General features: G+C 46.3%; 1 protein-coding gene across 5 annotated transcripts in view; it reads right to left on the bottom strand.

Moving 5' to 3' along the window:
* Window positions 1-15,409, bottom strand: part of MAST2 (microtubule associated serine/threonine kinase 2) — a 175,337-nt gene extending 159,928 nt beyond the window's left edge. For 4 of the 5 annotated variants that reach the window (XM_070745793.1, XM_070745798.1, XM_070745796.1 and 1 more), the window contains exon 1: window positions 15,029-15,309. In XM_070745793.1, coding sequence (XP_070601894.1) covers window positions 15,029-15,220 — 192 coding nt within the window. In that variant the 5' untranslated portion in view covers window positions 15,221-15,309. Of the gene's footprint in view, window positions 1-15,028 lie in introns of all 5 variants that reach the window. The other variant, XM_070745794.1, reaches the window with a different exon arrangement.
* Between the last annotated feature and the right edge of the window lie 357 nt (window positions 15,410-15,766).

Here is a 15,766-nt window from a genome sequence, read left to right as displayed (position 1 = left end):
AGGCAGAGTTTCTAACAATACTCAGTGATTTGAAACAATAAATAAAGTCAAGCAAATCAGGAAGTAATTCAACCATATCCAAAGACCTCATACAACACAGTCCTTCAGATCATGTACCAGATGTTCTGGAACAAAGACCAGCTGAATGTGTAAATCACCTGCATGAGTCAGAGCTGAAACGCCCTCAGAAAACCCACAGCTGAAGGGAGGCCATGAACTCTCAGATTTTCTCAGAGATACTGCCCCCTCATAAACTAAAAATAAAAGTTCTCCAGCATAAAAGCAAGGGACATCAGATTTTTTTTCCAATTCAGATCTGCAATAAAATCCAGGAACCTATGAAGAGAATCTGTCATGCAGCAAGGCAGAAAAACACGAGGAAAATCCTTAATTTGTCCTTGCAACCATCACATATGCACACTCAAAGTCTATTGCTGTACCTTCAAGTTATCACTAAGAATTATCCCCATTGCTTCCCTACCTAGGAATAATAATAATAACACACCAGACATCCTGATTGTGGAGCTAGAGAAATTAGTGAAATACAAAGATCTAAAAATCGAGCTGCAACGACTCTGGCATAAGCCAGTGAAAGTGGTCCCAGTGGTACTTGGCACGCTGGGCGCAGTGCCAAAGGATCTCAGCGGACATTTGAAAACCATCGGAATTGACAAAATCTCCATCTGTCAATTGCAAAAGGCCGCTTTACTGGGATCGGCAAACATAATTCACCGCTACATCACTCAGTCTTAGGTGCTTGGGAAGAGCCCGATTGGTGATGAAATACGAAATCCAGCATAGTTATCTTGTTTGCTGTGTTGTATTGAAATAATAATAATAATAATAATAATAATAATAATAATAATAATAATAATAAATAAAATAAAGTTTAAAAAATTATTATTATTATTTAGATTTGTATGCCACCCCTCTCCGTAAACCAGCACTAATTACACCAGCATAGGACCCAGAAGGGTAAATTCTTATAGGATCTCCTAATCTGATTTTGGTAAAATAATTCAGATCCAAGTATTTTCCTAAAATCTCCTAATCTGATTTTGGTAAAATAATTCAGATCCAAGTATTTTCCTGACCAAAGCTGTGTGTATTTTATTATGAAAAGGACAAGCACTTTTCATCAGAAACCTGAGACTGAAACCTCAATCAAATCAGTCATCAAGATCTAGATTGAGGTGACTGGGAGTCAAATGGTAACTAATATCAAATTACTAACTATCCCATCCCTGGAATGGTTTTGTTTGCTGACTTTGTTATCATCATCCAAGTTCACAATTCCTAAGGACTCTTGGTCCTTGATACACAAGAAGCAATATATCATAAAAGCTACATGAATAAAAACTCTACACACTAATAAAAAGACAGAACAATCTAATAAAACTAAGATGGACTCTAAGCCAAATTGCCCTCTGGAAAAGTTACGTTTTAAGCAGTTTCTGGAAGGAAATCAGCTGGGATCCAATGAGATATCCACCAGAAAGACATTGTAGAGAATTGGCACTGTGATTAAAAATCGGCACTACTGAACCTCCCTCCTCTCCCCAATCTCCCTAAAGTTGGACACCATTGATAGTTTCTCCTAGGAAGCCTAAATGGCCAACAATTCTGATGAGAGAATGAGACCCTGCAGATACATAGGTTCAAGCCATATTAGGATTTTAAAGGTTACTATATAAGCATTTTGCAAAGGAATGGTCATCAGGCAGATCTCCCCTGCCCTCCCTCTACTAACTAGAACTAGCCACCAAGGAAGGAGCAGAACCACTGGAACTCAGTGTCCCCAACTCTCTTGGGAAGTCCAGAAAGATACCATGGTCAATAATATGAAGGCCAGTGAGCAGTCTAAAAGAATCAGAATAGATGCACATTTCCCTCCAAGTCCCAACAAAATAGTCTACTAATACACCTAATGGCATCTCTTGTGTTTGCCAGAACCCTGGTTGTAGAAAGTCCACTTTTAATCTTCTGCAGAGTGAGAATGTTGGAAATTGAACAATACAGTACTGTACTTCTAAAACTCTGGATCCAAAGTGGGATTCTTCAGGTGAAGTGGCTCTAAAGACTTGAATTTATTTAACTTTAGTAAATGTTCCTATCCCCTCTCTTTGCTGGCTGGGGAATTCTGGGAGTTGAAGTCCATAAGTCTTAAAGTGGCCTGGTTTGGAGAGCCCTGGTCTATATAGTACTGAAATAAGTGTAACACTGGCCAGTTGAGGCTTTGTTTTCCTTCTGAAAAGAAAAAATGAAAACACAAAATGTACTGCCTTCTTGCCATCAACTTTACCAATTCACTTCAATAGAACTGGAATCTTTGCGTTTCCTTTTGCTTCTGATGTACCTAAACAAAACTTCCTCGGAAATGGCCAGCATACAAATCCAATAAATAAATAAATGTATTTCAGCATTTCTTATAAACCTTAGCTCATGTGTTTCCTGACATGGTACCATTCAAAGAATATAGCTGTTGTTGTTGTTGTTATTGTTATTATTATTATTATTATTATTATATTATTTATTCGATTTGTATGCTGCCCCTCTCCGTAGACTCTTGTGAGTCGCCACGAGTCCTCGGAGAGGGGCGGCATTCAAATCTAATAAACAATAATTATTATTATTATTATTATTATTATTGCATATATTAATTCAAATTAATGGTAAACAAATTAAAGGAGGTTTAAAACAATGTACTGTATTCAGAAGGAAAAAACAGCCAAAAGGATGACAATATAGACAACCATTGCCATTGTATAATATAAAAAACTATTCTGGTTTTAGGAAAAATTAAGAAGTCAATACACAGATAGTGTACTATACAATATAACATAGCCTTTATGATAACAGATATCACTGTTTGGAGATATCTACAAACATCGATAAGTGCTGTGGAATTGTTTAAATCTACTCTATTCAGACAAGCTATCTGAAACTACCTGCTGTTTGCCTCTGTCATTTTCTATGGAAATCAATTTTACACATCAGGTTTAGCTTTCACTTCAAATGTAATACACACAGTTGGCAAATCATACCTAACACTGAATTCTTTATAACTCCTACAATTTAACAATCAATTTACAAGGTGAACTCACCTTGTCATGTGTATTTCAAATATTATCTCTAATGAAAAAGTAAAAATACCTAACAGTATATTCTTTCAAATAATAATAAATTAACTTAAAATATATATTTTTTAATTTACTTCATAGGAAGTAAAACTGAATGACAAAAGTGTGGAAAAACCATTTCCTTATTTGAAATATCTTTTGTTTCCATTTGCCACACAGCTTTTATTTCCTGTGCCAATGCATTAATCTTTTTACATGTTATTACTGCCTCCTACATACCAGAAAAGAACAAACTACCGTAAATCCTTATATACATTCCCTAAAAATCTTTTTTATAGTTTTTTTTATTTTTTCACTAAACTTACACAAACATCCATACATATACCATATTATCAAAATATCCATAGTTATAAATTTATATCCAAATATCATAAACATATTTCCTTAATTTTCTCCTTTTATACTTTTATCTCCCATCCTGCCTTCCTTCTATATTTCATATTACTCCCCTTCCTCTATCTCCCTCTCTTCCATCTACCTTCTTTCTCCCTCTCTAACTCTTTCCTTATTCCCTTCTCTCTCTCTCCCTGTCTACTTCTTCCTCCCTCTTATCCTTCCCTGAGTACATCTAATTTTAATCCAATTTATGGTTAGCAGAAAAGCAGTTCAGAAACCCAAGTATATCTACTATTATTTTAAAGCTGCCTTCTTCCTTCTATTTTTGTCGCCTGGGTCTACCACCTTTAGTTTTCAGTTTTCTTCCAAATTAATTGCTATAGCTTATCTTCCAAACATGTATCCTAAGAATTTTATTAATATTGATTGTTTCTTCATTGCTTATTTGACCACTATGACAATCATTAAGTGTTGTACCACATGATTCTTGACAAATGTATCTTTTTTCTTTTATGTACACTGAGAGCATATGCACCAAGACAAATTCCTTGTGTGTCCAATCACACTTGGCCAATAAAATTCTATTCTATTCTATATTCATTATCTCTTATACTTCTTAATTTTAGACCTATTCCTCCCTCTCCGCATGAACCCTGCTTCTTGAAGTTCACCATACCCCTAGATACAGTACCTCTTCCGATATAAATTTTTATGCATCATAGTTGTGAAACTTCTAGACAATGGGGTCTGAGGGGCATGCATATTTTTAATTAGTATACGAATGACCCATTATCAAAATAAGTGAAGCCATGTATTATGTATGGGATAGAAACTGGTGAGGCTTTTCAAATGAAACAAATCATAAATGCAGAATATTAAATATAATCATAGATCCACACATGGACTCTGATATATACAGACAGACACATTTACATCAATATATATATGCCGCAAAGCACAAGAAGAGACACAAGTATGTAGCAAAGTCTACGGAGAGGGGTGGCATACAAATCTAATAAATAATAATAATAATAATAATGATAATAATAATAATAATAATAATAATAATAATAATACAAACTGAGTTACACAAGGATAGGGCAACAATGTCAGGTAAAAAGCTTTTTTGCCCACATCACCAAGACACTCTTTACATTCTTGGTATAGGTAGTCCTTGACTTATGCCCATTCATGTATTTGAAGTCACAATGATGTTGCCAATCTAGCTGACCTTTTTCCTGCTCTTGATGAGACTTGCCTGCATGGGCATTTCTAAGACAGCTATGGCTGCACAAGACTTTCTATCCTGTGCAGAGCAATTTCCTCACAAAACCTGGGGAAGATGGCCTCATCATCAAGGACCACACTGGACACACCTTGTCAACAAGGGGAATAAGGAGATGGCAAAAAATCAGCTGGGGAGGGGTGGATGCAGGATGGCAGGGGCCAGAGTGCAGGGTGGTGAAAGCGATTGTGGCTAGAACAGTCCTATTCTAATCCACAGAAATCACAAACACACAGGCAAATATTTTATCCTTTACTACATCTTATAGCAGCGATGGAGAACTTGTGGCACCTGTGGCACGCAAAGCCATATCGGAGGGCATGCGAGGTGTTGCCCCATTACAGCTACAGCATGCATGCGCATTCTGGCCAGCTGATTTTTGGCCTTTGGGGCCATTTTCGCCCTTCCCAGGGTTTAGGAAAGCCTCCTGAATTCCAGGGAGAGGACAAAACAGTCCAATGGGCCTACTATAAGTCCGGAGGCTTCAGTGAGACCTGTGCACATACACTGGGGAGGGGGCAGTACAGGGGGATTGTGCGCATGCATGGGTGAAGTGCATTGCATTATGGATGTGGGTACTTGGGTGCACGCTATTGCGCATGCACACACCCAAGCTGAAAAAGGTTCACCATCACTGACTTATAGGCATGACTTTTATCTTTACAGTGGAACCCCGACATAAGAGCGTGGAACCCCGACATAAGAGCTGCTCTACTTAAGAGCAACTCGAGATAAGAGCTGGGAGGGGAGAGATATTTTTGTTCTACTTACAAGCCCAAATTCGAGATACAAGCGCCAAGGAGCTGTCTCCTGAAGCCAAACGCTAACTTCCGCGTTCGGCTTCAGGAGACAGCTGCGAAGCGGCGCGCGTGTTTTAAAAGGTTGCAGCCGGCCTGGGGGGCTCGGGGGGGGTGCTTGCAGCTTTCTTTCTTGCTCTTTTTCTTTCTCTCTTTTACCTTCCCTTCCTCTATTTCTTCTTTTCTTTCTCCTTCCCACCTTCTTCCCTCCCTCCCTCCCTCCCTTCACTCATTCCTCTCTTACTCTCCCCTTTCATAAGTTTCCTTGCTTCCTTCCTCTGTTCCTGTCCCTTCCCCCTTTCTTTCTTTCTTTCTTTCTTGCTTGCTTTCTTGCTCTTTTTCTTTCTCTTTTTTACCTTCCCTTCCTCTATTTCTTCTTTTCTTTCTCCTTCCCACCTTCTTCCCTCCCTCCCTCCCTTCACTCATTCCTCTCTTACTCTCCCCTTTCATAAGTTTCCTTGCTTCCTTCCTCTGTTCCTGTCCCTTCCCTCTTTCCTTCCTTCCTTCCCACCCTCCGTCCATTCATTCACCCATTCCTCTCTTGATCGCTTAAAGCCGGTCCCTGGTGCAAAAAGGGTTGGGGACCTCTATCCTACAGGATTGGGTGGCAGAGAAGTTGAACATATGTAATTTTAAAAGTTTAAGAAAGTTTACAAGTTAAGTGAAAGAAACTTCATTATTCATTTATATGTACATGTACATTTCTTCATTAAAAACATGTCTTTCTGCATAATTTAGACTAACTTTGTGAGTTTTTTGAGGGCTGGAACCAATTAAAATTATTTACATTAATTCCTCTGGGGAAAAGTCGTTCGAGATAAGAGCTGCTCGACTTAAGAGCCCAGGTCCGGAACGAATTAAACTCGTATCTCGAACCAGAATTGCAAAAAGTTTGAACAAATGGGAAGAGAGCTAAGGAGTTGAGGAACCTGAAAGTGAGGTAAATGGAGAGTCATCAACAGATTTGTGAGGCACATGGCTCCCCTTATATAGGTGGCCTGACCTCTGATTTATTATTTTGATGGGGCAATTCCTTTCTGCCCAATACTCTTGCTTTTGTTTAGATCTCCTCTCCTCACTGTGAATCCTTGCATTGGAAGAAAGTGTTGGCTCTGTCTCTTTTGGTAGTGAGGCAACTCTTTCAGCTGAATCCTCTCAAGCTGATGATACTTTTCATTCTCCAAGTCTGCGCTGACCATGACACCAGTGCCCTCCTTAGGGCCCTCCTCTTCTGTAGACTGAGGCCATAGCTTCTCTGGGTAGCATCAATGAAACAGGTATGTGAGACAGGGAACATAAACATCATTGTCATCTTCCAAAGAATGGTTCTCTTCTCCATAAAACTTCCAGTCCATCAGATACCAGAATCCCCAATGGAGCCCCAAATGTAGTCTACTTCATATTCAGGTTCCCTTCAACCACAATTGTTGGTGGCAAGTGTGAGGGAGCAAGGAGAGTTGGAAAGTACAGAAGGAACAAGAAATTATAAAATACAGAATGAATACAGAAATTAGAAGGTAACTTTAGTTACAAAGGAACTGTGTTGATGACAGCTTCCACTGATCCTATTTCTTTGATGTTCTAAGTTCCCCCCAGGGCTATCAGTGGATCTGCCTGGCAATGACAATCAGCAGAGTGGTTATAATCATCCTTGGCCTTCTGTAAATGAGCTTGGAGAACTCAACAAATTGCTTGTAATTCCTACAAGAGCTGATCTAAGGCTGGAACAGAAGAAGCTGGTGAGGTCAGTGGAAAAATTGGGGGTGGGAGTCATAGTTAGCCATGAATGGCGTCATTTGGCTGGAGGTATGTTGTGATTATAAGCAAACTCAGCTTGTGCTAGGAGGTCCACCCAGTTGCCTTGCTTGTAGTTAATAAAACATTTTGAGATATTGTTCCAGAATTCCATTTTCTAGTTCCATCTACTTTCTAGCTCCAGGTGATGAATGGAGGATAAGTGAATCTGGATCCTAGACTTTGAAAAAATTCTTGTTAAAACCTAGCAGTGAATTGTGGCCCACAATCTGAAGCCAAGCCAAGCTAAACCATGTAAATGATAGATTTAAAACTAGCTGAGCGGTTTTTGGTTGTGGGCAGAACCAGGAGGCTATGAAGTGAGCTGTCTTAGTTAAAGCTTCCACCACTATCAAGATCATATTCCACTTTTTACTTTGGTATATCTGTTATAAAATCCAACAATACAGTGGCCCATGGACATGTTGAAGCACTCTCACACCCCCTGGGACTATATGTCCCTATATGTTAGACTATGCCAGAAAAAACATAGGCCCGCAATAATGCTTATGTCTAAAATACTTTAATCTACCCAACAATTAGATTTCTCTAGATTTCCTCTACCTAACAATTAGCTTTCTTTAGATTTCCCAAGAACTCGAGAAAAATGTATGTTTTTCTGAACTTTTAAAATAGAATTCCTACTCATTGCTTCCTAGATATGATCTTAAGGTTGCATTTGAACATTTAAATAAAGCATTAAATATATAATCAGCATAATTGTACACACAATGGGTAGGTATGATGTATTCTCTATAGTCAGCCCTTCAAAGAGATTCCAGGAATGTTCTTTATTGTTACAGGGCAGAATAATACAAAATTCTCTCAGAACCTCTCTCGATTTCAGCTTACTGTATACCAAACCAATACCGGAGGGAGGGAGGGAAGGAGGGAGAAAGGAAGCATACACTCCAAACTTCATGGAAATCAGCAATGGGGTGCCCAAATAAAGCAGTATTGATGTATTCCATTTTAAAACAAGTGAAAGAAATGTTCTTACCATCTGAAATACAGTGAAATCTCATTTTAATGGACTGAATGCGGAGAAAGGTTATCTGTTACTCCCAAAATCTGTTTAATATGAAAATAAGTCATTGCAGTGATTTATGTCTATTGTGAAATGACATTATTATATAGGGAATAGTGGATACAGATGCTGTGGAAAACAAGCAATGGGATGGGAAACAAGCTGCACTAAGAAATGCAAAATTGTAACAATTTCTGCAAGAAGCAATAAATCAGTCTAAGTGTCCTGTTGATACTGTTCAAATAATGTGTTAATCTTTTTCAACTATCTATTCAATTGCTGATAATGGAAACATGCCAAATGAAAATGAATATCCAGGAAATTTTTTAAAAAGGACTTTCCAAAATTTGAGATTAAAAAAATATGAATGATTAATCTCTTATGTCAAAAAGGCAATCTAGAAAAAGTTGTCTCCTGAGCAGGTCGTAATATTTCAAATTCCTTCCATCCTTCCAAAGCCAGATCTACAATATTTCTCAAATGGTTGCATAAAATATTCATAAAAATGCAAGCAATATGAATTTGTGATACAAACACAGGGATACGTACATATGTTTGAAGAATATGTCACTACTAGCACTATATACTAAAATATTCGTTAAAAATCCCTGACATTTAAGATTTGGTGTATTAAACTCATACTATCAAACTCAGTTGATAAAAATATTACTTGATTACAATGTTTATTTTCTGAATTACTGCTGAATTGTATCCAATTGTTTAAAATACAGTCTACAGACTTATTTAGGAAAGTCATCAAAATTGGGAAATTTTCCTGAGCTGTTTTCGTCAGAGACTTCATAAATACAACATACCTGTAGGTGATCTGGACTATAAGGCGCACATTAGCTTTAGAGAAAGAAAAGAAGAAGAAAAAAATCTGCCTATGCCTCCCACTACCGGTCAACTGAGCTTCCCCTAGGGAACACTGGAGCCTTTGCTGCCGAGTGGCGGTTGGATCAGCCTCCCAGAATACTGCCGATCAGCTGTTCTAGGTGGCAGGGATTGCTGCTTCTTCTGCCTATCACACCATTTACTGCCAATGATCGCCCGATCCCTAATACGGTATGGGGTGTTACAAGAATATAGCTCCAAGTGGTCATCCTTTGTATTTGAAACACAAACACACACACACTTGCAACAACATACACACATTTTTTTATTTGATTCATCTCTTCAAACCTTGCAGATCTGCCTAAGCATTATGGCATTAAAATCTTCTTCTGTAATACAGGTAGTTCTAACTTATTACCACAATTAAGTCCAACGTTTCTCTCACTAAGCAAGACAGTTAAGTGAGTTTTGCTCTGTTTTACTACTTTTCTTGCCAGAGTTGTTAAGAAATCACTGTAGTTACTGTATGTTAGTAACATGGTTGTTAAATGAATTGGGTTTCCCCATTAACTCTGCTTGTCAAAAGATCGCAAAAGGTGATCACATAATTTCTAGATGTTGTATTTTTCTTGTTGTGAGCCACCCTGAGTCTGAAGAGAAGGGCAGCATAGAAGTGTAATAATTTATTTATTTATTTTATATATTTATTCAACTTCTATGCCGCCCAATCCCAAAGGACTCAGGGCAGCTTACAAAACAGTAATACAAATACAAAAAGATACAAAGACATAAGAGAAGTCTAATATAATATCTAAAACTAGACCCCATGATAAAACCCATTTCTTATAAAACAAACATAATCACATGCATACCACGCAGTTCATACAGTTTGGCCATGAAAGATGTACAATTCATGGCCCTCAGACCTGCTTGTCTTCATGGCCTTACCAAAGGCCAGTAGGGTGGGAATAGTACGGATATCGGGGGGCGGGGAGCCAGGGCAGCCACACAGAATGAATGAATGAATAAATAAATAAATAAAATTTTAAAAATAAAATAAAAAATAATATGTTATAATATAATAAAGAAAAGAAAGGAAATAAATATAATATAAAAATAAATAAATAATTAAATAATTAAAAAAGGAAAGGAAAAAAAGAAAAATAAATAATACAAATAAATAAATAAATAAAATTTTAAAAAAATTAAAAAATAAAATAGAACAAAACAGGAGTACAGTGATCCCTCGAGTTTCGCGAGGGTTCCGTTCCAAGACCCCTCGCGAAACTCGATTTTTCGCGATATAGCGGTGCGGAAGTAAAAACACCATCTGCGCATGTGCGGCCATTTTTTCATGGCCGCACATGCGCAGATGGTGAAGTTTGCGTGTGGGCGGTGGGGAAGACCAAGGGAAGGTTACTTCAGCCGCCCAACAGCTGATCTGCTCGGTAGCGCGGCAGCAGCGAGGAGCCGAAGATGGGGTTTCCCCTTTGCCTGGGCAACGGGGAAACCTCATCTTCGGCTCCTCGCTGCTGCCGCGCTACCGAGCAGATCAGCTGTTGGGCGGCCGAAGGAACGTTCCCTGGGTCTTCCCCGCCGCCTCGGATCCTCGCTGATGCCCGCCCGCCGTTTGCCGCTCGCCCCGTTCGGCGGCCGCACATCCCGTTCGCCCGCCGCTCGCCCCGTTCGCCCGCCGCTCGCCCCGTTCGCCCGCCGCTCCCCTCGTTCTCCCCCCATTCCCCTCGTTCGCCCGCCGCTCCCCTCGTTCGCCCCCCACTCCCCTCGTTCGCCCGCCGCTCGCCTCGTTCGCCCCGCCGCTATCGAACTTGCTATCGAGCCTGCTAATGAAATCCAACCCGCAGCGGCCCTTTCCCTCTCCAGGCTGCGGGAGGGGTCCGGAGAACAATGCCTGGCGCCGCGCTCCCGGCTGGGCTTTTTTCCCCCATTTCCCCTCGGGTGGAATTTCAGACCCTCCGCCGGTTGGATTTCATTAGCAGGCTCGATAGCAAGTTCTTCCTCCCTTTAGAAAGCCCCGCAGCCTCCTCCGCCCGGCGAGGCCGCCAGCGAGGACCCGCAAAGCCGCCGCCGCCGCAGCGAGGCCAAGCCGCCCGCTCCCACGGCACGGGCTCCCAACACAGCGCCGCTCAGCCCGCCCTCGGCGATGCCTCCGCGGATCTGCAAACCCAGCCGAGCGATGCCTCTGGTCTGGGCGAAGGCAGTGGGCAGTCCCCGCCGCAGCAGTCCCCGCGGGCACCGCGCGCCAAGGGCCGGCCAGGCCGCCGGCCAACAAAGGGGCTCCCTCGCCTCCCTCGGGCAGGTTTACAAAGGCAGCGCGGCAACTTGGAGCCCGGCACGCCCCGCAGCCCTCGCCTCGCCCGCCCCCCGCCTGGCCGGCGCTCCGGCTACCCCCGGCTGAGGAAGAACCGAGTAGCCCCCGCCCTCCCCCGCCTGGCTCCCTTCAGCCCCCCGGGGCCAAGCGGGCGGGGGGCGGGCGGGACTTCGCCTGTCTCCGCCGCCAGCATCGCCCCTCCGGCGGGCCGGCCTCCCCCGCCCGCCTCTGCTGCAGCCGCCGCCGCCTCCCCGACTGGCACAAAAGGGCCCCGCCCGCCCCGCCCCGAACCTTACCTTGCGAGTTTTTGGCTGCGGGGGGAGAAGTAGGATTTTCCTAACTCCCTCCCCCTGCAGCCAAAAACTCAAAGCCTGTATCCTGCCGCCCGGTTTACCCAGGACACGAGCGGCGAAGTGACTTGGAGGAATGGAAAGTCCAAACCGCCCGGTTTCAGTGGGGTTTCCCCGTTGCCCAGGGATTCCTTCGCCCGAACGGAGGTGGCTGTGGTGTGTTCAGGAATCCCTGGGCAACGGGGAAACCCCACTGAAACCGGGCGGGTTAAGCCTCCTTCGGCGACTGCGGAACTGCTTGCTGTCAACTTTGCACTGGGCAAAGAACTCTTCACCTCCCGCCAGGCACGGACGAAAGGCGTGGAAGTCTATTGTAGCAGCTGCTACAGCGGAGACATTTGGGGGGGGGGGGGGAGGCAGGAGGCAGGAGATCCGGCCCTTCACTTGCCCTCCCAGCAAAAGGCAAAGCCGCGCAGCTCCCCAGCCGCCAAAGGAGGCTTAACCCCACCCCTCTGTCCCACTCATCGCCCGTGGTCGGCATAACCTCCTCCTGCCTATCCCCGCTTTTCTGCCGGCCACGGGCGATGGGTGGGACAGAGGGGTGGGGTTAAGCCTCCTTTGGCGGCTGGGGAGCTGCGCGGCTTTGCCTTTTGCTGGGAGGGCAAGTGAAGGGCCAGATCTCCTGCCTCCTGCCTCCCCCCCAAAATGTCTCCGCTGTAGCAGCTGCTACAATAGACTTCCACGCCTTTCGTCCGTGCCTGGCGGGAGGTGAAGAGTTCTTTGCCCAGTGCAAAGTTGACAGCAAGCAGTTCCGCAGTCGCCGAAGGAGGCTTAACCCGCCCGGTTTCAGTGGGGTTTCCCCGTTGCCCAGGGATTCTTTCGCCCGAACGGAGGTGGCTGTGGTGTGTTCAGGAATCCCTGGGCAACGGGGAAACCCCACTGAAACCGGGCGGGTTAAGCCTCCTTCGGCGACTGCGGAACTGCTTGCTGTCAACTTTGCACTGGGCAAAGAACTCTTCACCTCCCGCCAGGCACGGACGAAAGGCGTGGAAGTCTATTGTAGCAGCTGCTACAGCGGAGACATTGGGGGGGGGAGGCAGGAGGCAGGAGATCTGGCCCTTCACTTGCCCTCCCAGCAAAAGGCAAAGCCGCGCAGCTCCCCAGCCGCCAAAGGAGGCTTTACCCCACCCCTCTGTCCCACTCATCGCCCGTGGTCGGCATAACCTCCTCCTGCCTATCCCCGCTTTTCTGCCGGCCACGGGCGATGGGTGGGACAGAGGGGTGGGGTTAAGCCTCCTTTGGCGGCTGGGGAGCTGCGCGGCTTTGCCTTTTGCTGGGAGGGCAAGTGAAGGGCCAGATCTCCTGCCTCCTGCCTCCCCCCCAAAATGTCTCCGCTGTAGCAGCTGCTACAATAGACTTCCACGCCTTTCGTCCGTGCCTGGCGGGAGGTGAAGAGTTCTTTGCCCAGTGCAAAGTTGACAGCAAGCAGTTCCGCAGTCGCCGAAGGAGGCTTAACCCGCCCGGTTTCAGTGGGGTTTCCCCGTTGCCCAGGGATTCCTTCGCCCGAACGGAGGTGGCTGTGGTGTGTTCAGGAATCCCTGGGCAACGGGGAAACCCCACTGAAACTGCAGAGCCGAAGGGTGGCCTTTTTGTCTGGGAGGGAAGATGACGCGCGGGCGGCACAGGGGGGGGGGAGGCAAAGCTCTGCGGCTCCAGCCACTTTCAGCCAAGCCTCCCCGGCCACGCAGCCAGGGAAGCCGAGCCGGGCGTGGCGGCGGCGGCGCTGCTGCTCCGGTCGCCCGATCGTCTCCTGCCTCCCGCGCCGATGTTCCACGCCCGGCTCGGCTTCCCTGGCTGCTTGGCGGGGGGGGGGAGGCTTGGCCGAAAGGGGCTGTACCCGCAGAGCTTTGCCTCCCACCCCTCGCCCCTGTGCTGCCGGCGCGTCATCTTCCCTCCCAGATTCCCCCGGCAAAGTGACGTGGAGGAATGGAAAGCTGAAACCGGGCGGTTTGAGTTTCCCATTCCTTCAAGTCACTTCGCCGCTGCTCTCCTGGCTAAACTGTGTGGCAGGAGACAGGCTTTGAGTTTTTGGCTGGGGGGGAGAAGTAGAACCTTCCTAACTCCCCCCCCCCACCAGCCAGAAGGAGCGGCGAAGTGACGTGGAGGAATGGAAAGCTGAAACTGGGCGGTTTGAGTTTCCCATTCCTCCAAGTCACTTTGCCGCTCCTCTCCTGGCTAAACCGGCGGCAGGAGACAGGGTTGGGGGGGGGTACTGGGAAGCCCCCCAGGCCGACTGCCACCTTTTCAAACAGCCGCGCCCTTCCCAGCTGAGTCCTGAAGCCAAGCGCCAAAGGCGAACTTCTGCGCTTGGCTTCAGGACTCAGCTGGGAAGCGGCACGGGTGTTTTAAAAGGTCTCCCCCGGCATGGGGGGCTTCCTAGCACCCCCCCAAACCCGGGTTGGGGGTTCGGGGGGTGCTAGGAAGCCCCCCATGCCGGCGGGAAGACCCAGGGAAGGTTCCTTTGGCCGCCTAGCAGCTGATCTGCCCGGCGGTAATGCAAACTCCACCATCTACGCATGCGTGCAGATGGTGGTGTTACTTCCGGGTAGAAAACTCGCGATATAGCGTTTCGCGAAACTCGAGATCGCGAAACTCGAGGGATCACTGTATCCCCACCCTAAGGGATCCAAGGTGAACATCCTTTATTTATTTATTTATTTTGTCCCAATGCAAATTGAAAGTTAAAGAGAATAAAAACCTTTAGTAGTACATGTTTTTATTTTATTTACAGCCATTACCGTAGCCTCAAAGGGCTCGGGGCTGGTTATTCTGGGGCTTCGTTAAAGAGGCGAGCAGAAGTTTCCACGGAGTTCATCTGACAGCAGAGGGAGAAGCCTCTCTCGGCATCCCTGGAAAGAGCATCTCCACTACAAGGGGCCCCTGCCACCCACCCACCCACCGTCTCCCCTGCCAAGTGACGGAGGAGGAGCATCTGGCTGCCCACATTGGATGGACCCCCACCAGCCATAGCAGAAACCCTAGAAATCTCCCCCCCCCCCCCACGGTCGAATGTAAAGCTTCCAGAACGTAAAGCTTCCACCGTCAACCCCCCACCATCTTGTGTTCCCTGGCAGCTGTACTGACGTCCCCCGACAAGGCAGACAGACCCAAAAGACCCTCCAGCCGCCGCAGTTACCTTTTCTGGCGGCTCCCTACAGGCGGCGCTGCCTGGACCCGCTTCTTCCGCTTCTCTCACGCCGCCCGCCGTCGCCGCATAGGCTCTTCTCTTCGAAGCATCTAAGGAGACCCGGGCGGGCTGCTCCAGGTTCCGGGGAACCGAGAGCCCCGAGGGTCCCGCTTTCTCTCCCCGTGGGCGACCTTTCCTCATGACGGCGAGGGGCGGGGCGAGAGGCAGCGGCAACTTTTTTCAGCGCGGGGGCTCGCGCGCTAAACAGCCCGCCATGGCCGCGGAGGGAGTGGGGAGACGAGCTCGGGAAGCGCCTCTCGCCCCGCTGAGCTGCCAGGCGGGCATTGAGCTCCACTCTCAGGTGTCAGCGGCGAGCACGCCGGACGCTGCGACGAGACCACCCCGCCAACCCCCCACCCTCCCCTCGGCCACGTATCGCGAGAGGAGGGGCTGCCGACGCCGCGAGGAAACTCGAGGGGAGGGGCCAGGCCCAACTCCGGGAAGGCGGGGCTTACGGAACGAAGAGAAGAAGAGGGGAGATTGAGTTGGGGGCACGGGCGGGCGCGCAAAAATAATTGTACACTCTTTTTCAGTGTGTCCGCAACTGAATTGGCTCGCAAAGTATGACGGGACGGTGGATCTGTATAAACACAAAGTTGGATCGCGTAATGCAGTGTTTCCCAACCTTGGCAGGTTGAAGATATCTGGACTTCAACTCCCAGAATTCCCCAGCCAGCATTCGGCGGC

The sequence above is a fragment of the Erythrolamprus reginae genome, chromosome 3 (assembly GCF_031021105.1).
Source record: "Erythrolamprus reginae isolate rEryReg1 chromosome 3, rEryReg1.hap1, whole genome shotgun sequence".
Taxonomy (NCBI): Eukaryota; Metazoa; Chordata; class Lepidosauria; order Squamata; family Dipsadidae; genus Erythrolamprus; species Erythrolamprus reginae.
Note: the sequence above shows the minus strand (reverse complement) of the source record. Positions and strands in the feature narration are given on the sequence as shown.